This window comes from Schistocerca cancellata, chromosome 2, assembly GCF_023864275.1.
Source record: "Schistocerca cancellata isolate TAMUIC-IGC-003103 chromosome 2, iqSchCanc2.1, whole genome shotgun sequence".
Classification (NCBI taxonomy): Eukaryota; Metazoa; Arthropoda; class Insecta; order Orthoptera; family Acrididae; genus Schistocerca; species Schistocerca cancellata.
This window is the reverse complement of record NC_064627.1, coordinates 927,158,255-927,183,234: the sequence shown is the minus strand read 5'-3', so window position 1 is coordinate 927,183,234 and position 24,980 is coordinate 927,158,255. Positions and strand designations below refer to the sequence as shown.

Below are 24,980 nucleotides of genomic sequence, written 5' to 3'. Positions count from 1 at the left end.
TTTTACAAGGACCAAATAAATATGGGTTGGTGGCCATTAAAGCCCCACTGTTGGGAGTGTCCCAGAATACTGTGCCTCCAAGTAGTATCACACACCTTGCTGATATCAAAGAATATTCATATACAATGCTGTCAACATAGAAAAGCTTGCTGGATAGCTGCCTCTAGTAGGGTCAGGTTGTCAACAGGAGTCTAAAATCTCATGAATCCACACTGAGAGCAGCTAGGAGCTGCATGGTCTCTAATACCCAGATCAGATGACAATACATCATTTGTTCCAAAGTCTTTGCTACATAGTTCATTCAGACAACACTCCTGTAACTACTGGGACACTTTTCATCCTTTCCTGATTTGAGGAGAAGTTACTTCTTGTAGTATCCGGCCACTTGCCTGGCAACATACCACTACGGAACGCACATGCGGCCAGCGGGTTGCCATGTCCTCGGTATCCTCCGGTGAAACCAGATACACATGGCAATCCCAACTCAGGTTGTACACATCACTCTGTGTACACACCGCATGTCAATAGCATCAAGTCCACTGTGTACATGCTGGAGGGCAACAGGAACACAAACATCACTCTGCGCAAACACCAGACTCCAGTGGGCTCCACGTGTCGTACCAGGAAAGCCCACGAGCAGTGTGTACAGCTGACCACAGTGCTGCAACTGTGGCTCTAGAGTTTGCTCACATGCCTCATGACATGCACGGAACTCATTCTGGTGGATTACTTAAGGTGCGGCACAATGACTAGCCAGCAACAACTGCCCTCACTCTGGGCTCAATGCCAGCTGCTGCTTACAGCTCATCCATCAGTAGTGACCCTCAGGAGCAGTCTTTGGCACTGTTCTGCTCTCAGAATGGATGTCAATCCAGTGCAGTGCCACATCCTGACCAACACACTGACCTGCCAGCACTCAACTGAACCAGACACCAACCAGAAATGTCTCTATTTATTACAAGATTTTGACTTCTGCTGTCATGAAATATCAACAAGCTTTGAGCTTGAAAAGAGGTTCAGTGTCAACATTAAAACTACAGTGATGAGAAGCCAGCTACTAAGAGAAAGTTGTTGATAGTACAAGTGTAACACTCCCAGCCACCAAAATCTCAGCACTATGGTGATTAGCACAAGATTAAAGAAGAACACTGCTATGGGCCCTCCAACTGGTGTCCCCGAAGAATTAGAGAATGTTAAGTTTTATGATACAGTTGGTTTTCAGTTGACATATGTGTGAAAGCTGTATAAACTTGTGATCAAATGAAAGACTCATAAATTTGTATTGCTCGACCAATGTTAACAATTTATTTGAAGCAGAATTCATCCAAAAGCTAGAAACAATCTTTATGTGGAAGACAATGACTGAACACCTCAACTATTCAGTGAGTTGTTACCTTTATTCCTTACATTACAAAGTTGATAAAAGCTTGTGATGAAGAGGAGTTGTGTGGATGGCTTTCCGTAAGTTCAAAAGAAAATGCAAGAACAAATGTATGAGAGCCTCTGCATCAGCCACGTCAAAACAGATGTACCTTTCTCAGCAGAGGTTTTTCTTTTCATGCTACACATCAGTGACAAAACAAAATGCTAAGGAATTACCAGTTTTCAAATTATCTTCATTCATATTTAGTCATCACATATGATCTAATGCAGACAGTGCAATCTTGTACACACTCTGACATACATAAAAAACAAAAAATTAGGAATTTTCTTTTACAAACCATCGAAGAGCAATTTTAATAGGAGTTGTGAGGCAAGATGTGAAGACATCAGCTGGCAGATCTGGATTCATTGGCAATATCTGATTTGCACTGCATGCTGCCAACTGAATGCAGTTTTTGAATGATGGAGGGGTGTTCACTGTTCCATGGCTTTGTGCAGCAACCTGCAGTAAAATCACATACCTTATGTTAATAGTACAAACGCACACGCACACGCACACGCACACGCACACGCACACGCACACGCACACGCACACGCACACACACACACACACACATTCACTCACTCAAGACTAGCAAAATCTACTACACATACATTTTGAAGGTAAAAATTTTACTTGTACATAACTTAATTAGTATTAAAAAGAGTTATAAAGTTTTAGAGAGGTTGTAGTGGGCTTGCTTATAATATAAGGCAACATAGCGTAAGGCTTATTTGCATTAATATTTGCTAGTATTTATCTAATATATGTATTGTTACAGGTTTTAGTTTAGAAAAAATACTGATGTACAGAAAATAAGACACAAAAAAGAATTACAACACAAACTGCTCAAACTGCTGACACTGCAATGACACTATTAGAGTATAAGATATGTAAAGTTTTTATGTGGGCTTTGTAGATGAAGCTGCACTCAAATGAGCATTGGTAAATATAACTCTACCTTACAAGGAAATATGGTATAATTTTATTACTTACAAATACGAGTTGTGAACACTTCTGATTGAAACCAGTGTTTCTAACAAATACAATAAGGAAAATGTGCTTCACAGACATTAATCGTTAGATTGGCACAAGAAGATAAAGTTTAGTTGCCACAACATTAATAGCAGCACATATTAAAAGGTATACTATGCACACCAAGTAATTAAGATATCATAATATCATTTGGAAGATCTCAAATTCAAACTGCAGTTGGTACTTGAACATTATTTTTAACTATTTTTAATTATTTATGTAAATTTGACCTTTCTCACAGATGTTATATCTGATAAAAGCCAAGTCACGGCACTATAAAAATTTCATGTGAAACTGTAGGTCTCTCCAAGGTATAGTAAAGCATCCAGAAAACTGATGCATGAATCAAATCTAGATGTTAGGGACTGAGACTCTTATTCTAGTCTACAAAGTAGGAAAAGTGAAGATAAGACATCAGTAGAGAAGAGTTCTGTGAATGTATTGCTGGTCATTTTTACCAAGATATTTAGAATGAACTGTTAATATAAGCACCTGATCAAAGCCACAAATAACTTGGTCAGAGGTTATGAGAAGTAAGTGTGTGTGTGTGGGTGTGTGTGTGTGTGTGTGTGTGTGTGTGTGTGTGTGTGTGAGAGAGAGAGAGAGAGAGAGAGAGAGAGAGAGAGAGAGAGAGAGAGCTGCAAGAGGATTCATTTTTCTATAGGTGTTCTCTGTTTCATAATATTGTTCTCCACTTAGCACTTCATACATAAGACTATTGCTCTATAACTCTTACAGCAGGAATTGTCTCCTTCTGACTGACTTAAACCTGTTAGATACTACAAGCCATATTTACAACACATGACAGAAGCACAACGAAGACTGTTGAAAAATCATGGTTGCATACAGCTGTATAAGTCATTTTTTTTATACAACCACGAATTATGAGTGGTCACACAATACACTGGCAGGTTGTCTGTTTCTGACTGAAATGGTTGTATGATAAATTTATTAAAACAACTGTGTGCAACCATAATTTTTCAACCATTTTTATAAGCTATAAATTTTTGCCTTCAAAAAATAATGACAATAAGATAACCTACAAAATCACATTTTCATAGATAGCATATGGTACATGTCCCAAGCTCTCCTTCATGGTGAATACAGGAGATTCATTGATACACAAAACTGTGGAAAAATAACACTTCCTTTAAGTGGATTTATATATGGCACTTCCCAATGAAGGCTTTACAAGACCGTCAAACATTGTCATTACCCTGCCCTCAAAATTGCAGATTATTCATCTGTTTTAAAAAAGTTAAAAGTAAAATCAAACTCTGAGTAAGTATTGCTTTTTCGCTATGGCCTAATGGACTTTGAAGGCCATTCTGTTTCTGAGAACAAACAATAATAGAAAGACAATGAATATTTGTTACTGTCAGTCATTCTACAAAACTAATGCATGCTTACACAAACAAATACAGGAAGTGTGCAAGGCCTAGCTCAACTTTGGAGGCAGGGGGTGGATGGGGACTAGCTAAACTGTGGAGGCAGGGGGTGGAGTGGGACCAGCTGAACTCTGAAGGCAGCTAGTGTGTAATGGAACAGTATTAATTGTAGATTCATCTAGTGTGTTGTTAATATTTGAAATGATTTAGTAACAATTATTTAATGTTGATAATGGGGAGGAAATGTTATCAAACCATTGTAAAAGTAAACTGTTATTAGTAACTGCCCTTTGATTTCAATGTATTATATTTAATGACTTAAAAAAATTGTATTTGTAGTCCGATCTCTTCCTGTGGATGCTATATTTTATTATTCCAAAATGGGTAAAATTCTGCCAAAGACACGAAGCCACTAGGCCTGTGGATGGTCAAGCTTTCCCTTATTGTTCTGTTTTGTGAATGCCTTTGCTACAAGGGAAAATGTGTAGCAGGCTGCCCCGTTGAACAGCATTGAGATGGGTTTGACAGGTGTGACTTGCCTTTTCAGTTTTGTGAATGACTTTAATGTGGAACAAAGTAGACCATAGACAAAGTGAACCCTGGGAAGGAGCCCTTGGGCAGTGGTTGAGTGAGGGCATATATTGGTGCACTCATCAAGATATTAAATATTTGGTGTTAACATTGGAACAATTCAAGGGCAAAGGCAATAATTAGCACTTGTGCAATAATAAGTCATCTCACATCAATTGTAGTCATGGATGCAAGGCTTTTCCAGGCCAAAATATGGTGAGACAAGAATGATGCTATCTTACTTCATGAATGCTTATCAAAAGCAGCCATCATGGCATTTTTTTGTCTCTCTACTTAATAAGAGACATAAAGAATCTGCTAAAATATTATTTGCACCAGATGCTCAAACGAACTGCTTCTGACAAGGAAGCCACAGACAATTTTTATTTCCTCATTTATATACAGGAAGTTACAAGTGTGAAACTTCCTGGCAGATTAAAACTGTGTGCCAGACCGAGACTCAAACTTGGAACCTTTGCCTTTCGCAGTCAAGTGCTCTAGCAACTGATCTACCCAAGCACGACTCAAGCTCCATCCTCACAACCTTACTTCTGCCAGTGCTTGACGGAGCGTGTGTCGTGCTTGGGTAGCTCAGTCCTCACAGCCTTACTTCTGCCAGTACCTCGTGACAGGGTGCGAGTCATGCTTGGGTACCTCAGTTGGTAGAGCACTTGCCCGCAAAAGGCAAAGGTCCCGAGTTCAATTCTCGGTCAGGCACACAGTTTTAATCTGCCAGGAAGTTTCATGTCAGTGCACACTCCGCTGCAGAGTGAAAATCTCATTCTAGTTACTAGTGTGTTAACAAAATCTGTAATAAAAAGTGCTTTTTGTTCAATATTTTGATAGTTAATTATTACAAGCTTACCATTTTATTTTAAGTATCTAGCATTAATTTGCCTAAATTCCATCTTACAATTATCATTAACTGTGTCAAAAATTAACAACAGTGAATGCCATCGCTGTGTGGTTTATTAAAGTTAGTTGGGAGACACAACTTTGATGGATTACACTTTTACAGTACTTGATTAAACTTCATTTGCTTAAATTCATTTAGCAAAAATTTCAAGATTAAAGTAACTTCAGTCTCCTGACAAGTACTAACTTCATTTTGTCTTTGCAAAGTTCGTAAAGTAATGTTTGAAAAAGAAGTCATTTGTGAACCTGTCAGTTTCATTCTGCTATAGAAAGCTGTAATTACATCTCTGGAACTTAAATTCATCATTTTCTCTAAGTAGAGTAAACAGACATACTTTCAATATTTGTCCCTTCACAATGCAGCAACCTGTATTAGCAAACAGGATTCTGATTTTCAGTAGAAACATTCACAAGGTGAGTTGGTTCTGGAAACATTAATCACACAATCATAATTACAGGTAATAATGAAGTGAAATGTATACTTTGTTTCTGGATATGGTGACACCCTACTTTGCACCCTAAATGCTCTGGAAGAAGTAAGACAACCAAATTAATATTCGGACAGGTAGAAAAGCAGTTAACATTAGTGAGAGTATTCAGTTTACTTTAAAACAGTGTTTAAAGTGCTATTACTGTTTTTGGTAGTGAGTCTGAAATTATACTTTACGACAGACAGCCAACATTCCAGCAATACAGCCATCTTAACAAGTGTGACCGGACACGCATAATAAAAGCCTATTAGAGAACATTATAAGCACGAATACGATGGAGCATGTAGAGTCTTTACAAATGGACAGTGGATGGACAGCAACTAGCAGAACTTTGGGGGGCAGGATTTGGGTAAGAATTACATGAACTTAGGTGCAGGTATAGATTTATGTATAGCATATATAATAGAGGGAAACATTCCACGTGGGAAAAATATATATAAAAAACAAAGATGCTGTGACTTACCAAACGAGAAAGGGCATTTACATATGTCTGCCTGTGTCTGTATATGTGCAGATGGATGTGTGTGTGTGTGTGTGTGTGTGTGTGTGTGTGTGTGTGTGTGTGGGCGCGCGCGCGCGGGCGCGTGCAAGCGAGTGTATACCTGTCCTTTTTCCCCCGTAAGGTAAGTCTTTCTGCTCCCGGGATTGGAATGACTCCTTACCCTCTCCCATAAAATCCACATCCTTTCGTCTTTCCCTCTCCTTACCTCTTTCCTGATGAAGCAACCTTCGGTTGCGAAAGCTTGAAATTTGTGTGTGTTTTTTATTGTGTCTGTCCGCCAGCGCTTTCTCGTTTGGTAAGTCACAGCATCTTTGTTTTATAGGTATAGATTTAAGTATAGCATAGTATTTTAACTAGGTATAGATATAAGTATAGATTTAAGTGTCAGGAAGTCATTTCTGAAAGTATTTGTATGGAGTGTAGCCATGTATGGAAGTGAAACATGGACGATAAATAGTTTAGACAAGAAGAGAATAGAAGCTTTCGAAATGTGGTGCTACAGAAGAATGCTGAAGATTAGATGGGTATATCACATAACTATTGAGGAGGTATTGAATAGAATTGGAGAGAAGAGAAATTTGTGGCACAACTTGACTAGAAGAAGGGATCGGTTGGTAGGGCATATTCTGAGGCATCAAGGGATCACCAATTTTGTGTTGGAGGGCAGCGTGGAGGGTAAAAATCGTAGAGGGAGACCAAGATATGAATGCACTAAGCAGATTCAGAAGGACGTAGGTTGCAGTAGGCACTTGGAGATGAAGCAGCTTGCACAGGATAGAGTAGCATGGAGAGCTGCATCAAACCAGTCTCAGGACTGAAGACCACAACAACAACAGGTGCAGATTGGACAGGTACTAGCTGTACTTTGGAGGCAGGAGGTTGGTAGGGACTAGCCAAACTTTGGGAAGAGAATGGGCAGGGGCTAGCTGAACTTCGGAAGTAGAGTGTGGACAATGACAAGCTGAACTTCGCAGGCAGAGTGTTACCTCAGAACAACAATTCTGCAGAGGTTGCACTCATATTTGCTCTTCGGATTTTAACTTATTCCAAGATATTGTTTTCGTTTGCTGGTGACAACTTAACAATGCGTTAACTGTTTTTCCGTGTGTGCATCATGTTACAAGTGCAAGATATATAGTGAACAGTAGGATGCAGTCAGGGGAGCCAACCACTCTGAATAATTTGTCAGTAGCACCATTTATAGTGCTGTTCAGCTCCTGAACACTGACAAAAACAATATGGATGAATCCACCGGTGAGGTCAATTAGCTGACAATAGAGAGATGCATGTCATGAAACCACCTATGAAACAGCAACATGGGGAGGAACAACAGCTGTTCATCAAGGCTGATAAATTTGCCCCAGTGAAATATGGTCCTGAGGCAGCTTCAACAAGCAGTGAGCACATCGATAGTTACAAGCATTACTGAAAATCGACAACATTGCCAGCAGAGGGTAGGTAGCATTGCTGAAAATATCTGTGAACAGTACACAGTTAGACTGTGTACATTAAAAGAGCATTGGGAGATAACACCCAAAGGTTATAATTATGTTTGGTTTGTGGGGCACTCAACTGTGCGGTTATCGCGTCCATACAAATTCCCAACCTTTGCTAAGTCCAATCTCACCACTTTCATGAATGATGATGAAATGATGAGGACAGCACAAACACCCAGTCATCTCAAGACAGGTGAAAATCCCTGACCCCGCCAGGAATCGAACCCGGGACCCCATGCTCGGGAAGCAAGAACACGACCGCGAGACCATGAGCTGCAGACCCCAAAGGCTATAGGTCATAGTGCTCAAACTGCCTATCACACGGTTACCCTAGGGTTATTCCATTGTTACATCTGTTAATACTTTGAAGTATTAACAGGAAAATAAAAAACTGATAGACCTGAATATGATCAATGCACAGTGAAGGTTCAATGGTGTGAGTTCGAGCTTTGTTAATTTGCCACCAAACGAAGGAACAGGAAATGTCACAGATGTAACAAAACCTTCCCTTTTCATAGAATTATGCCCACAGTAAACAATGCAATGGTATGAAATGCTACACTCACTGCTCTGGGCCACATGACATTAACAACTGTGACAAAAAAAAACCCTGATGTCTACTGTTCAAGAGGGCATCTGTCCAGTTCTAGAGTGTGTCCAGGGTACGTCCAGCAAAGGAAAATTTACCAGGGCCTTGCAATAGAAGGCATAGCACATTGGCAGGCAGCTACACAACTAAATTTTGGAACATATGGAGACTTAGTCACAGGGAATTTGGCACCTTCCCCACCATTTGAATGCTCTCACTCTCATGCAGCTTGTTACCTGATACATCACACACCATGAAACCACTAAATGAAAAGAACAATTCTTCCAGAAGTCAGCTGCTCCAACAGACACCACTTGTTTTACCAATGTTGGCTAAATCTACCAGTGAAAAGCACCACATTTTTAACAGTTCAAGAGGCAATAATGAAGCAAACAGGTGGAGACAGTAGCGGTGCAACAGAGCACTACACAAGAAAGGGTACAATCAGTACCAGATAATATGCACAAAAAATTATGGATGCCAAACAGAGTTCACACAATTCCAGTGGGAAACAACCCATATCCACTGCAGTCCCATATGCTTCAGGAGGGCCCAATTGTTCATAATGGCTTAAAGCATTTTACAATACAGTAACAAATTTGCTAAGACAGTTAATAGGTAGCTCATATGCATGATCAAACAACAGTAATATAAAAAATCACAGAATTGCTAATGAGTGAGTGTCAACAATGGTGAGATACATTAAGATTAAGAATATAATGGAATGGAATGCTGACTAAAAAAAAAAAAAAAGGAAGAAAGAAAGAAAAGAAAAGAAAAAACCCGAGTGCACCCTCTCACATTCTTTATACTCCAAACAGGTATCAGTATGTGTGATAATTTAAACATGGTTGCTGCCAAATGAACCATTTCTGTTTCCTGGGTTTAATGTAACTGAGCTGACAGAGAGAATGAATATGGAAGGAGTGTGTTTCTCATAAAAGGAATCCCACCTAAAAGTCAAGAAGATGACACATGAGAGATACAGATTTCAGTTGCTGCAGCTACTTTTTACAACCTCTGACAATAAAGTTCGGTGAATAGTCCTGTAACATTAATGTAGATGAACTACAGTTACCTTACTGTCCTTCGAAATAGACACCTCCCATAACTATGCACCACCAAGCTCCGCAATACATGTGCTGAAAACTTTGCACAATGTCTTCCTTTGGGATGGTGTTCAAAAGCAGTGACACATTTCATGGGATGTCAGGATATCGTCAAATCTATTTCCTTTCAAAGCGAGTTTGAGTCAAGGAATGGGAAGAAGTCTGGAGGATTGATATCCCTTTTTTGCCAGGAACTGTTTGATGATATTGATGGTGTGTGGGCGAGCATTGTCATGAACAAAAAACCAGGAACCTTGTTGTGCTTACTGGGGTCGTACCAAGCATAGACATTGCATAAAACAGGTCAAAATTTCAACGTACCGTGCAGTGTTCACTGTCGTTCCCTGGGGTAGAAATTTCTTGTGGATAATTCCTTGACTATTGAAAAAGGTAATGAGCATCGTTTTGATGCATTATTTTTCGGCTCTGACCTTTTTCCAATGAGGTGATGTCGGAGAACACCATTCCATGCTTTGCTGTTTCATATCAGTCTACCGGAGACACCAGGTTTCATCCTCAGTGACAATACAGTTCAAGAAACTGGGTGTCGCACCCACTGTTTCAAAGAAAGCCTGTGAAACCTCTAAACTTGCCTGCTTCTGATCAACAGTCAAGTAATGTGACACAAGACGACAATATGTTTTCCTCTTCCCAAACTCTTGGGTAAGGATTTGTAGCACAGATTCACGGTTCATCTGCAGTTCATCCACTTTCATGCACACAGTTAATCAACCGTCATTTGTGATTAATGTCCTCACTTTCTCAATGTTTTCATCACTGACAGTGGTCAGTGGTCATCCGCTATGGGGATTGTCAGGAAGGCTTTCCCGAACTCCTAGAAAACGGGCGAACCACTCTTACACACACTTCATGGACAGTGCTTGATCCCGCTAAGCACGTACCAGCATTGCATGCATTTCTTTCGGTATCTTGCCAAGCTTAAAACAAAACTTTAAATTGATTCTTTGCTCGTTCATTGTCCTGTTCTCTGTTCAGAACAAACACACTAAACAAGCACTTTGACCAATAGGTCTAACACAGAAAACACACAATGCTCAGCTGAACTATAATGGGGGCAGGTTGTCAACAGCGGCCACTACGAAGGTGCAGCATTGTGAAACGCGTGTTGTCTGATCGACCCTTCTGACTTCATTCACCGAACTTTATTGTCAGAGACTGTATATGAATGGAAATGACATAAATGTAATGTCAGTTTACAGGTCACAAAGGGAGACTGTAACAAAACAACACCTCAATACACTGTTTAATGTGGCAGCACACCCAAGGATAATATTAGATGATTTTAATTCTCATCACCCTGCTTGGGGTTCAGACCAAGGAAATAACATCGGCAAAATGATAGAGGAAATTGCAGACTAGAATAACTTGATCATTTTAAATGGTGTTTCCCTGATGCAGGTAACTGCACCAAACCAAGGATTCAGTGCTACAGATAAATTTTTGGTGTTAACATGTTTAACATTAGACTTCATACAGGAGGTAGCTGCAGAATCCCTTGGATCTCATCATCTACCCACCATTCTCAGATGTTATGCAGGGATGATTCATGGTGTCATATGGCCAGCGTACAAATGGAACAATTGGAAAGCTTCAGTAACAATCTTAAACAAGGATTTACCCAGCTTAACACTTTGGCAACAAATTAAACATATACATAGAAGCTGGAACAACAACAGTATGACAATTCTTCCACATAAATTAGTGGATGACTTCTTGAAACATTTGGCACCAGACTCAGTTGAGCAGTGCACTGATGAGGAAGATGAGGAGGAAATCCATTTCCTGACTGATTGCTTTACTGTTGTGAAACCCAATGGTGCCCCATTATTTAGAGGGAGTAATGCCCCAGGGATGGACAATATACATTATCGCATGCTCTCTTCCTTAATACAAAAAGGAAGGAACCACCATTGTAGTATTTTTAATAATATTTGGAACAAAAAAGTTGGTATCCTTGAATGGAAGATGTCACGAATAGTAGGGGAAGGACAACGCAGAAAAAAAAAAAAAAAAAAAAAAAAAAGAAAAGAAAAGAAAAGAAAATGGCATTGCGGGGCCGAGAATGACAGTTGCAGTGCTACCCCAAGGATCATATTAACTTTTGAATGACAAAATAGTTTGCCACAAAATGCAACAATTTTACAGTACACTGATGACCTGTGTATATATTAGCAAGTGACACACAAGATGGATCAAGTGATGTCTAGTCTACACATGTACATGGCAAAGAATGTTTCAATATATCACCAAGCAAGTCTTCAGTTCTATTCTTCACCATGCACAAGATTCCTCCTGCACAGATGCTGAAGCATGGGCCATAAGAAATACCAGTGAAGACAGTAATCAAATACCTTGGACTCCACTCGATCACAAAATATGTCAGTGGAACACACATATTATAGAGGCCGTCACAAACTGTGAAAAGCTCACAACATATTGCGAGCTATCACGGGTGTAAGGTGGGGAGTGGGCGTGTGCATTGGAGTAAGACTGTATTGTGCTGTGGTACATCAATATATGGATTATCACGACTGTCTGCTTCCCCACAGATTGACCACATGTCAATTTTTTCTCTTCTGGGGCCAGTTCCCCGACTTTGGGGTCGAGTAACCAACATCAATTAGAGTAATGAAGTTTGTGCTGATAGGATGGTTTCACAGCATTGTCACGCCTGTGCAGATACAAAAATACCACAATATATTTCTTCTATAATGTTGTGTTTATTATTAAATGTTAAAGACTTGTAACATGATGATGGCTGTACGATTCCTGCTCAGCTGCAAAGAAAAAAAACTTTGAAGGCAGACTTGAAAAGGGATGAGCTGAACTTTGGAGGTGCGAGGTGGACAGGGACTAGCTGAACTCTGGAGGCTGGAGGAGGACAAGGACTAGCTGAACTTCGGAAACAGTTGGAGGACAGGGATTAACAGAACTTTGGAGGCAGGTGTAAGACTGGATCTTGTGATTTAGGGAGGCGGAGGGCAGGAAGCAGCAGACATCGTGATGTAGGTTAATCACAGATGACACTGAAGCCAGGCTGTTTCTGGGCCCAAGGTTCATAATACTGAGTGTTCCCACCTTCTGCTGTTGTTGTGGTCTTCAGTTCAGAGACTGGGTTAATGCAGCTCTCCATGCTACTCTATCCTGTGCAAGCTTCTTCATCTCCAAGTGCCTACTGCAACCTACATCTTTCTGAATCTGTTTAGTGTATTCATCTCTTGGTCTCCCTCTATGATTTTTACCCTCCGCACTGACCTCCAACACTAAATTGGTGACCCCTTGATGCCTCAGAACATGTCCTATCAACCGATCCCTTCTTCTAGTCAAGTTGTGCCACAAACTCCTCTCATCCCCAATTCTATTCAATACCTCCTCATTAGTTATGTGATCTACCCATCTAATCTTCAGCATTCTTCTGTAGCACCACATTTTGAAAGCTTCTATTCTCTTCTTGTCTAAACTATTTATCTCCCATGTTTCACTTCCATTCAGTGTTACACTCCATACAAATACTTTCAGAAAAGACTTCCTCACACTTAAATCTACACTCGATGTTATCAAATTTCTCTTCTTCAGAAAAGCTTTTCTTGTCTTTGCCAGTCTACATTTTACATCTTCCCTATTTTGACCATCATCAGTTATTTTGCTCCCCAAATAGCAAAACTCATCTACTACATTAAGTTTTTCATTTCCTACTCTAATTCACACACCATCACCTGACTTAATTCGACTACATGCCATTATCCTCACTTTGCTTTTGTTGATGTTCATCTTATATCTTCCTTTCAAGACACTGTCCATTCAGTTCAACTGCTCTCCCAGGTCCTTTGCTGTCTCTAACAGAATTACAATGTCATCGGCAAACCCCACAGATTTTATTTCTTCTCCATGAATTTTAATTCCTACTACGAATTTTTCTTTTGTTTCCATTACTGCTTGCTCAATATACAGATTGAATAACATCTGGGATAGGCTTCACCCATGCCTCACTCCCTTCCCAATCACTGCTTTCCTTTCATGCCCCACGACTCTTGTAACTGCCATCTGGTTTCTGAACAAATTGTAAATCGTCTTTCGCTCCCTGTATTTCACCCCTGACACCTTCAGAATTGAAAGAAAATATTCCAGTCAACATTTTCAGAAGTTTTCTCTAAGTCTACAAATGCTAGAAAGGTAGGTGTGCCTTTCCTTAATCTATCTTATAAGATAAGTCGTAGAGTCAGTATTGCCTCACGTGTTCCAACATTTGTACAGAATCCAAACTGATCTTCCCCGAGGTCGGCTTCCTCCAGTTTTTCCATCATCTGTAAAGAATTCATGTTAGTATTTTGCAGCCGTGACTTATTAAACTGACTGTTTGGTAATTTTCACACCTGTCAACGGCTGCTTTCTTTGGGATTGGAATTATTATATTCTTCTTGAAATCTGAGGGCATTTCACCTGTCTCATACATCTTGCTCACCAGATTGAAGAGTTTTGTTATGGCTGGCTCTCCCAATGCTATCAGTAGCTCCAAAGGAATGTTGTCTACTACCGGGGCCTTGTTTCGACTCGGGTCTTTCAGTGGTCTGTCAAACCCTTCACACAATATATCTCCCATTTCATCTTCATCTACATCCTCTTCCATTTTCATAATATTGCCCTCAAGTACATCGCCCCTGTATAAACCCTCTATATACTCATTCCACCTTTCTACTTTCCCTTCTTTGCTTAAGACTGGTTTTCTTTCTGAGCTCTTGATATTCATATAGGTGGTTCTCTTTTCTCCAAAGGCCTCTTTAATTTTTCTACATCTACATCTACATTTATACTCCGCAAGCCACCCAACGGTGTGTGGCGGAGGGCACTTTACGTGCCACTGTCATTACCTCCCTTTCCTGTTCCAGTCACGTATGGTTCGCGGGAAGAACGACTGCCTGAAAGCCTCCGTGCGCGCTCTAATCTCTCTAATTTTACATTCGTGATCTCCTCGGGAGGTATAAGTAGGGGGAAGCAATATTTTCGATACCTCATCCAGAAACGCACCCTCTCGAAACCTGGCGAGCGAGCTACACCGCGATGCAGAGCGCCTCTCTTGCAGAGTCTGCCACTTGAGTTTGTTAAACATCTCTGTAACGCTATCACGGTTACCAAATAACCCTGTGACGAAACGCGCCGCTCTTCTTTGGATCTTCTCTATCTGCTCCGTCAACCCGATCTGGTACGGATCCCACACTGATGCGCAATACTCAAGTATAGGTCGAACGAGTGTTTTGTAAGCTACCTCCTTTGTTGATGGACTACATTTTCTAAGGACTCTCCCAATGAATCTCAACCCGGTACCCGCCTTACCAACAATTAATTTTATATGATCATTCCACTTCAAATCGTTCCGCACGCATACTCCCAGATATTTTACAGAAGTAACTGCTACCAGAGTTTGTTCTGCTATCATATAATCATACAATAAAGGATCCTTCTTTCTATGTATTCGCAATACATTACATTTGTCTATGTTAAGGGTCAGTTGCCACTCCCTGCACCAAGTGCCTATCCACTGCAGATCTTCCTGCATTTCGCTACAATTTTCTAATGCTGCAACTTCTCTGCATCATCCGCGAAATGCCGCATGGAACTTCCGACACTATCTACTAGGTCATTTATATATATTGTGAAAAGCAATCGTCCCATAACACTCCCCTGTGGCATACCAGAGGTTACTTTAACGTCTGTAGACGTCTCTCCATTGATAACAACATGCTGTGTTCTGTTTCATAAAAACTCTTCAATCCAGCCACACAGCTGGTCTGATATTCCGTAGGCTCTTATTTTGTTTATCAGGCGACAGTGCGGAACTGTATCGAACGCCTTCCGGAAGTCAAGGAAAATAGCATCTACCTGGGAGCCTGTATCTAATATTTTCTGGGTCTCATGAACAAATAAAGCGAGTTGGGTCTCACACGATCGCTGTTTCCGGAATCCATGTTGATTCCTACATAGTAGATTCTGGGTTTCCAAAAACGACATGATACTCGAGCAAAAAACATGTTATAAAATTCTACAACAGATCGACGTCAGAGATATAGGTCTATAGTTTTGCGCATCTGCTCGACGACCCTTCTTGAAGACTGGGACTACCTGTGCTCTTTTCCAATCATTTGGAACCTTCCATTCGTCTAGAGACTTGCGGTACACGGCTGTTAGAAGGGGGGCAAGTTCTTTCGCGTACTCTGTGTAGAATCAAATTGGTATCCCGTCAGGTCCAGTGGACTTGACTCTGTTGAGCGATTCCAGTTGCTTTTCTATTCCTTGGACACTTATTTTGATGTCAGCCATTTATTCGTTTGTGCGAGGATTTAGAGAAGGAACTGCAGTGCGGTCTTCCTCTGTGAAACAGCTTTGGAAAAAGGTGTTTAGTATTTCAGCTTTACGCGTGCCATCCTCTGTTTCAATGCCTTCATCATCCCGGAGTGTCTGGATATGCTGTTTCGATCCACTTACTGATTTAACGTAAGACCAGAACTTCCTAGGATTTTCTGTCAAGTCGGTACATAGAATTTTACTTTCGAATTCACTGAACGCTTCATGCATAGTCCTCCTTACGCTAACTTTGACATCGTTTAGCTTCTGTTTCTCTGAGAGGTTTTGGCTGCGTTTAAACTTTGAGTGAAGCTCTCTTTGCTTTCGCAGTAGTTTCCTAACTTTGTTGTTGTACCACGGTGGGTTTTTCCCGTCCCCACAGTTTTACTCGGCACGTAACTGTCTAAAACGCATTTTACGATTGCCTTGAACTTTTTCCATAAACACTCAACATTGTCAGTGTCGGAACACAAATTTTCGTTTTGATCTGTTAGGTAGTCTGAAATCTGCCTTCTATTACTCTTGCTAAACAGATAAACCTTCCTCCTTTTTTTATATTCCTATTTACTTCCATATTCAGGGATGCTGCAACGGCCTTATGATCACTGATTCCCTGTTCTGCGCTTACAGAGTCGAAAAGTTCGGGTCTGTTTGTTATCAGTAGGTCCACGATGTTATCTCCATGAGTCGGTTCTCTGTTTAATTGCTCGAGGTAATTTTCGGATAGTGCACTCAGTATAATGTCACTCGATGCTCTGTCCCTACCACCCGTCCTAAACATCTGAGTGTCCCAGTCTATATCTGGTAAATTGAAATCTCCACCTAAGACTATAACATGCTGAGAAAATTTATGTGAAATGTATTCCAAATTTTCTCTCAGTTGTTCTGCCACTAATGCTGTTGAGTCGGGAGGTCGGTAAAAGGAGCCAATTATTAACCTAGCTCGATTGTTGAGTGTAACCTCCACCCATAATAATTCACAGGAACTATCCACTTCTACTTCACTACAGGATAAACTACTACTAACAGCGACGAACACTCCACCACCGGTTGCATGCAATCTATCCTTTCTAAACACCGTCTGTGTAAAAATTTTGGCAGAATTTATCTCTGGCTTCAGCCAGCTTTCTGTACCTATAATGATTTCAGCTTCGGTGCATTCTATCTGCGCTTGAAGTTCCGGTACTTTACCAACGCAACTTCGACAGTTTACAATTACAATACCGATTGCTGCTTGGTCCCCACATGTCCTGACTTTGCCCCGCACCCGTTGAGGCTGTTGCCCTTTCTGTACTTGCCCAAGGCCATCTAACCTAAAAAACCACCCAGCCCACGCCACACAACCCCTGCTACCCGTGTAGCCGCTTGTTGCATGTAGTGGACTCCTGACCTATCCAGCGGAACCCGAAACCCCACCACCCTATGGCGCAAGTCGAGGAATCTGCAGCCCACACGGTCGCAGAACTGTCTCAGCCTCTGATTCAGACCCTCCACTCGGCTCTGTACCAAAGGTCCGCAGTCAGTCCTGTCGACGATGCTGCAGATGGTGAGCTCTGCTTTCATCCCACTAGCGAGACTGGCAGTCTTCACCAAATCAGATAGTCGCCGGAAGCCAGAGAGGATTTCCTCCGATCCATAGCGACACACATCATTGGTGCTGACATGAGCGACCACCTGCAGATGGGTGCACCCTGTACACTTCATGGCATCCGGAAGGACCCTTGCCACATCTGGAATGACTCCCCCCGGTATGCACACGGAGTGCACAGGCAGTACCTGTCTTACCCCTAATGAGATAAGCCTCTACACCCTTACATTTGTCCTCTAGTCATCCCTGCTTAGCCATTTAGCACTTCCTGTCGATCTCATTTTTGAGATGTTTGTACTCCTTTTTGCGTGTTTCATTTACTCCATTTTTATATTTTCTCCTTTCATCAGTTAAATTCAATATCTCTTCTGTTACCAAGGATTTCTACTAGCCCTCTTCTCTTTACCTACTTGATCCTCTGCTGTTTTCACTATTTCATCTCTCAAAGCTACCCATTCTTCTTCTATTATATTTCTTTACCCCATTCCTGTCAATCGTTTTTTGGTTCTTTCAGTTTATCCAGAACCCATCTCCTTAAATTCCCACCTTCTAGCAGTTTCTTCAGTTTTAATCTACAGCTCATAACCAACAGATTGTGGTCAGAGTCCACATCTGCCCCTGGAAATGTCTTACAATTTAAAACTAGGTTCCTAAATCTCTGTCTTACCATTATGTAATATATCTGAAACCTTCCTGTGTCTCCAGGCCTCTTCCATGTATATAACCTTCTATCATGATTCTTAAACCATGAGTTAGCTATGATTTAGTTATGCTCTGTGCAAAATTCTACCAGGTGGCTTCCTCTTTCATTCCTTACCCCCATTCCATATTCACCCACTACTTTTCCTTCTCTTCCTTTTTGTACTATCGAATTCCAGTACCCCCATAGCTATTAGATTTTCGTCTCCCTTCAGTATCTGAATAATTTCTTTTATCTCATCATACATTTCTTCAATCTCTTTGCCATCTGCGGAGCTAGCTGGCATATAAATTTGTACTATTGTGGTAGGTGTGGTCTTCGTGTCTATCTTGGCTACAATAATGTGTTCACTATGCTGTTCGTAGTAGCTTACCCATGTTCTTATTTTTTTATTCATTGTTAAACCTACTCCTGTATTACCCCTATTTGATTATGTATTTATAACCCTGTATTCACCTGACCAGAAGTCTTGTTCCTCCTGCCACCGAACTTCACTAATTCCCACTATATCTAACTTTAACCCATCCAGTTCCCTTTCTAAATTTTCTAAGCTATCTGCCTGATTAAGGAATCTGACATTCCATGTTCCGATCCATGAACGCCAGTTTTCTTTCTCCTGATAGCAACGTCGTTCTGATTAGTCCCTGCCCAGAGATCCGAATGGGGGACTATTTTACCTCCGGAATATTTTACCCAAGAGGACGCCATCATCATTTAACCATACAGTAAAGCTGCATGCCCTTGGGAAAAGTTACGGCTGTAGTTTCCCCTTGCTTTCAGCCATTCGCAGTACCATCACAGCATGGCCGTTTGGGTTAATGCTACAAGGCCAGATCAGTCAATCATCCAGAATGTTGCCCCCGCAACTACTGAAAAGGCTGCTGCCCCTCTTCAGGAACCACACGTTTGTCTGGCCTCTCAACAGATACCCCTGTGGTTGCACCTGCAGTATGGCTATCTGTATCGCTGAGGCATGCAAGCCTCCCCACCTAGGTGTTTAACGTCCCGTCGACAACGAGGTCATTAGAGATGGAGCGCAAGCTCGGGTTAGGGAAGGATTAGGAGGAAATCGGCCGTGCCCTTTCAAAGGAACCATCCCGGCATTTGCCTGAAACGATTTAGGGAAATCACGGAAAACCTAAATCAGGATGGCCGGAGACGGGATTGAACCATCGTCCTCCCGAATGTAAGTCCAGTGTGCTAACCACTGCGCCACCTCGCTCGATCCCCACCAAGGGCAAGGTCCATGGTTCATGGTTCCCACCTACACAATTCAAACTGAGAAATGCTTGGATCAGGGGAGATGACTCCAGTTGAATCAGGTTATAAAGCAGCGGCTGAAACTGATCACATCAAATAGAACAGCATGCTATGCAATTTGCAGTTGCCATTCATGCGGGTGGATGCCTCATGCAAGGTCACAACCATGTAAAGCACTATGCAATTGTTACAATGAATTTGGTATAGATGTGACTGATTTCAGAAATGGGTTTGTTTTTGATAGACTCAGTAACGTGAGCTGAGTCTTGAGGAGAAGATGATGAGTGTAGTTACAGAACGATCTTGCACTTCAGTCATCAACTGGTGTTTTATGATTCTAATATTTTTGTGCATCTGGCAACTGTCACAAAAAACGTCTGGTTATATCACTCAATACTAGCTGAAAGAGTGGAATTACATTCTCCAACATTTCATCTTGTCCTGAGATGAGGGGTATTTTCTCCACTATATTTTCCACCCCTTTCAAAGTGGTATTCTGCTGCCTCTTCAACCTATGCAATGCCACTCTCTTTTCTTACAAGCCTCAACCATTCACTAGTCTGTATACTTCATTCACACCAACCACTGCCCCATTTTATGTCAACCTCTCCCTTCCCATTCAATCTTTTGCTCCCTGTTACATTCCTAATTCATTCTGTGTAACCCATCCTTACCTCTTTGTACTCTGGATTCTCCACATTCCACCCGTAGTTTCGTTTTCCCTTTCTGTTCCACACTGTGGGATTATAGTCATTCCTGAATGTAGCTACATTTTACACCCTGGCATGATATATCTTAACTCTCACTCCCTTCTCATTCCTCCCTTTCCCAACATTATGCCCAGCAGTTTCCCTATAATACATGGTTTTTTTGATATAATGCAAATCTGGAGAGGAACTGGCTACATGACTAGCCCATGATAAATATTTACCTTCACCTCACCACTTTAACTCCCTAAAACTACATTTGCAGCAGTAAGGGTGCAGTAATTCTGGGAATGAGACAGAAAGACTGCTTCACTTTATCAGAGAGCTGTACTAGCAACAGAGTTTTACAGTATACTGAATTAAAAAATAATGTGGAGTCAACTTACCTTGTATTCCTTTTCATGCTGATCAGCAAACTGTTTAAACGAGTCAACTATGATTCCTGCATTTGAGCAATCATAGATGTAAATAGATGGTGCTCCCATCCATGTCTGAAGATCATAAACTGACAGAGGAATGTACTGAGTATAGGTCTGAAAACATAGAAACCTTGTATGAGCTGCATAAAAAGCATATCATAGACTTTGTAAACAGTATTACATATGCAAGCTTTTGGAGCCAGTTGCTCCTTCTTCTGGCAGAAGGGATGAATGGGAAGGAAGAGGGGTGAAGAAAAAGTACTGTGAGGTTTAGGAAAAGGATAGAGTTTGGGAAAGTCACCCAGAAACCTGGGTCAGGCTAGACTTACTGGATGGGTGAGAAGGAAAGATAGATTGTTGTGGACTACACAGGGTGAGATTTGAAAACTTTGGAGTTGAATGGTGGAAGAAAGGGTAACATGCAAGACAGAGATTACTGCTAAAACATCATGTATGAGTTAACAAGAGTGAAAAGTTAAGTACATTGTATGTGTCAGAGGTGGAAGAGGGATGACAAAAAATACACAGGTCAGAAAACGAAAGATGTAGACAACTAAAACTGTGTGAAGAAAGAAATTGTAACTGTGAAGAAATACTGAGACCAAAGAAATTAACATAAATTAAGGATAGGTGGGTGCCGAGAACCAAAGACACATTCTAGTGCCAATTCTCACTTGCAGAGTTTTAAGACACAGGTTTTGGGGGGAAGAATCTAGATTGCATGAGTGGTGAAACAGGCACCAAGGTCATGACTGTCACGTTGTGGTGCATGCTCTGCAACAGAATATTTTGTGTTGCCAGTACACACCCTCTGCTCATACCTGTTCATTCTAATAGATAATTTGTTGGTAGTCATGCTGACGTAAAAGGTCAAACAATGTTTACATAACAGGTAGTGGCAGGAGGGTGCATAGGGCAGGTCTTACAGTGAAGATAGAGACAGAGGTAGGAGCCATAGGGTAGGGAGATGGGTGCAGAAGGAGCATAGGGTCTGACAAGGACACTGTGGAGGTCAGGAGGGTGATAAAAAGCCATTCTAGGTGTGGTGGGCAAAACTGCAGACAGAATGGACCTCATTTAAGGACATGATTTTAGGAAGTCATGGCCTTGTCAGATGATTAATACATTGCAGCAGGCTAGTGGGGTAATTATGTCCAGTGAAGGCTGAGGTGAGAACGGTGATGTATTGCTGTAAAGAGTCAGCATCTGAACAAATACGTTTGCCTCAAATATCAAGGCTTTATGGGAGGGAATATTTGACATAGAAAGGATGGCAATCATCAAAATGTAAGTACTGTTGTTGGTTAGTAGGTTTAATGTGGATGGAACCATCTGGCTGGCCTTCTGTGAGGATGAGATCAGCATCAAGGAAAGTGGCATGGGATTCATAACAAGACCAAGTGAAATTTAGTTAGGAGAATGCATTTAGAGATTCCAGGAATTTTAACACGTCAGTCTCACCGTGAGTCCATATGGCAAAGATGTCATCAACATATCTAAAGCTAACCAGCAGGTGAAGGCTTATGGATCTCAGGCAAGTCCCGTCCAAGCGACCCGTGAAAAGGTTAGCATAAGAAGGAGCCACCCTGGTTCCCATGGCCTCTCTGTATGTCTGCCCCTCAAATGTGGTAGGTATAAAGTTCATTACGGTGAGCAGGAATGATGACACAGGCTTGAAATAAGGTGGGCACTGCCTGAGGAAATGTTCAGCAGCAGACAGACCAAGTACGTGGGGGATGTTGGTTTAGAGGGAGATGGCATTGGTGGTGACAAGCAAGGTGTGTGGTGGATGTGGGAGAGGCACAGATTTCAGACAACCAAAATGGTTGGTGACTTTTATATAGGAGGGAAGTCTTTGTTCTATGGGTTGCAGGTCTTGATCAACTAAGGCAGATATACACTCCTGGAAATTGAAATAAGAACACCGTGAATTCATTGTCCCAGGAAGGGGAAACTTTATTGACACATTCCTGGGGTCAGATACATCACATGATCACACAGAACCACAGGCACATAGACACAGGCAACAGAGCATGCACAATGTCGGCACTAGTACAGTGTATATCCACCTTTCGCAGCAATGCAGGCTGCTATTCTCCCATGGAGACGATCGTAGAGATGCTGGATGTAGTCCTGTGGAACGGCTTGCCATGCCATTTCCACCTGGCGCCTCAGTTAGACCAGCGTTCGTGCTGGACGTGCAGACCGCGTGAGATGACGCTTCATCCAGTCCCAAACATGCTCAATGGGGGACAGATCCGGAGATCTTGCTGGCCAGGGTAGTTGCCTTACACCTTCTAGAGCACGTTGGGTGGCACGGGATACATGCGGACGTGCATTGTCCTGTTGGAACAGCAAGTTCCCTTGCCGGTCTAGGAATGGTAGAACGATGGGTTCGATGACGGTTTGGATGTACCGTGCACTAATCAGTGTCCCCTTGACGATCACCAGTGGTGTACGGCCAGTGTAGGAGATCGCTCCCCACACCATGATGCCGGGTGTTGGCCCTGTGTGCCTCGGTCGTAGGCAGTCCTGATTGTGGCGCTCACCTGCACGGCGCCAAACGTGCATACGACCATCATTGGCACCAAGGCAGAAGCGACTCTCATCGCTGAAGACGACACGTCTCCATTCGTCCCTCCATTCACGCCTGTCGCGACACCACTGGAGGCGGGCTGCACGATGTTGGGGCGTGAGCGGAAGACGGCCTAACGGTGTGCGGGACCGTAGCCCAGCTTCATGGAGACAGTTGCGAATGGTCCTCGCCGATACCCCAGGAGCAACAGTGTCCCTAATTTGCTGGGAAGTGGCGGTGCGGTCCCCTACGGCACTGCGTAGGATCCTACGGTCTTGGCGTGCATCCGTGCGTCGCTGCGGTCCGGTCCCAGGTCGACGAGCACGTGCACCTTCCGCCGACCACTGGCGACAACATCGATGTACTGTGGAGACCTCACGCCCCACGTGTTGAGCAATTCGGCGGTACGTCCACCCGGCCTCCCGCATGCCCACTATACGCCCTCGCTCAAAGTCCGTCAACTGCACATACGGTTCACGTCCACACTGTCGCGGCATGCTACCAGTGTTAAAGACTGCGATGGAGCTCCGTATGCCACGGCAAACTGGCTGACACTGACGGCGGCGGTGCACAAATGCTGCGCAGCTAGCGCCATTCGACGGCCAACACCGCGGTTCCTGGTGTGTCCGCTGTGCCGTGCGTGTGATCATTGCTTGTACAGCCCTCTCGCAGTGTCCGGAGCAAGTATGGTGGGTCTGACACACCGGTGTCAATGTGTTCTTTTTTCCATTTCCAGGAGTGTATGTTCAGTGGATGTTTTGAATCTAACAACTATGGGACAGCCAGGATGATATGGTTTGTGGATCTTAGGAAGACGGTAAAAGGTGGGGGTGTGTGGTTTAGGTGGGGTAAGCAGTTCTATGGGTTGAGGTGTTCGTCATTGTGAGGGGCCTGATGTTTTAAGGAGGAACTGGAGGTCAGTTTGAATCACAGGGGTGGGATCTTGATGGCAGATGCTGTATGCAGAGGTGTCAGACAGCTGGCATAGACTTTCATTTACATACTTCTGTCAGTCAAGTACCACAGTGGTAGGTCCCATTTCATCACTCTCCCAATCCCCACAATATCCTTGTCAGGCTCTATGCTCCTCCTGCACCCATCTCTGTGGCCTATGGCTACTACCCCTCTGACTGCCCCACTGCAAGGCCTGCCCCCACACACCCTCCTATCACCACATGTACCAGCCCTGTAGTGGCAAAACACATACTATCAAAGGGAGAGCCACTGTGAAATGACACAGGTCATACACCAACTGTTATGTAAACACATCTTTTACATTGGCATGACTACTAACAAATAATCAGTCAGGATGAACAGGTACTGGTAGAGGGTGTATACTGGTAATACACAATATTTTTTTGCAGGGCGCGCACTACAGTATGACAGTGAGGACCACATGTGCAATCTGGATTCTTCCCCCAGACACCTGTGTCTCAGAACTCCACAGGTGGGAACTAGCACTATAATGTGTCTTTGGTTCTCACAACCCACCTGCCCTTAATTTACATTAATTTCTTTGGTCTCAGTATTTCTTCACAGTAACAATTCCTTTCTTCACACTGTTTTAGTTTTCTGTATCTTTTGTTTTCTGACCTGTGTATTTTTTGTCATCCCCCCCTCCCACCTTTATCACATACAATGCACTTAGCTTTTCACTCTTATTAACTCACGCATGATGTTTTAGCAGCAATCTCTGTCTCGCATATTACCCTTTCTTCCACCTTTAAGCTCTCAAGTTTTCAAATCTTGCCTGGTGCAGTCCACAATGATCTGTCTTTCCTTCTCCTCCCATCCAGTAAATCTAGCCTGACCCAGGGTTCTGGATGACCTTCCCAAACTCTACCCCTTTTCCT

General features: G+C 42.4%; 1 protein-coding gene across 1 annotated transcript in view; it reads right to left on the bottom strand.

Annotated features, from left to right (window-relative positions):
• Positions 1–24,980, bottom strand: part of LOC126162875 (regulatory-associated protein of mTOR) — a 307,137-nt gene that overhangs the window by 234,341 nt on the left and 47,816 nt on the right. Inside the window, exons 4-5 of the mRNA XM_049919663.1 lie at positions 20,520–20,666; positions 1,722–1,885 (exon numbers count right to left, since the gene is read on the bottom strand). Of these exons, the coding sequence (XP_049775620.1) occupies positions 1,722–1,885; positions 20,520–20,666 (311 nt within the window). The remainder of the gene's footprint in view (positions 1–1,721; positions 1,886–20,519; positions 20,667–24,980) is intronic.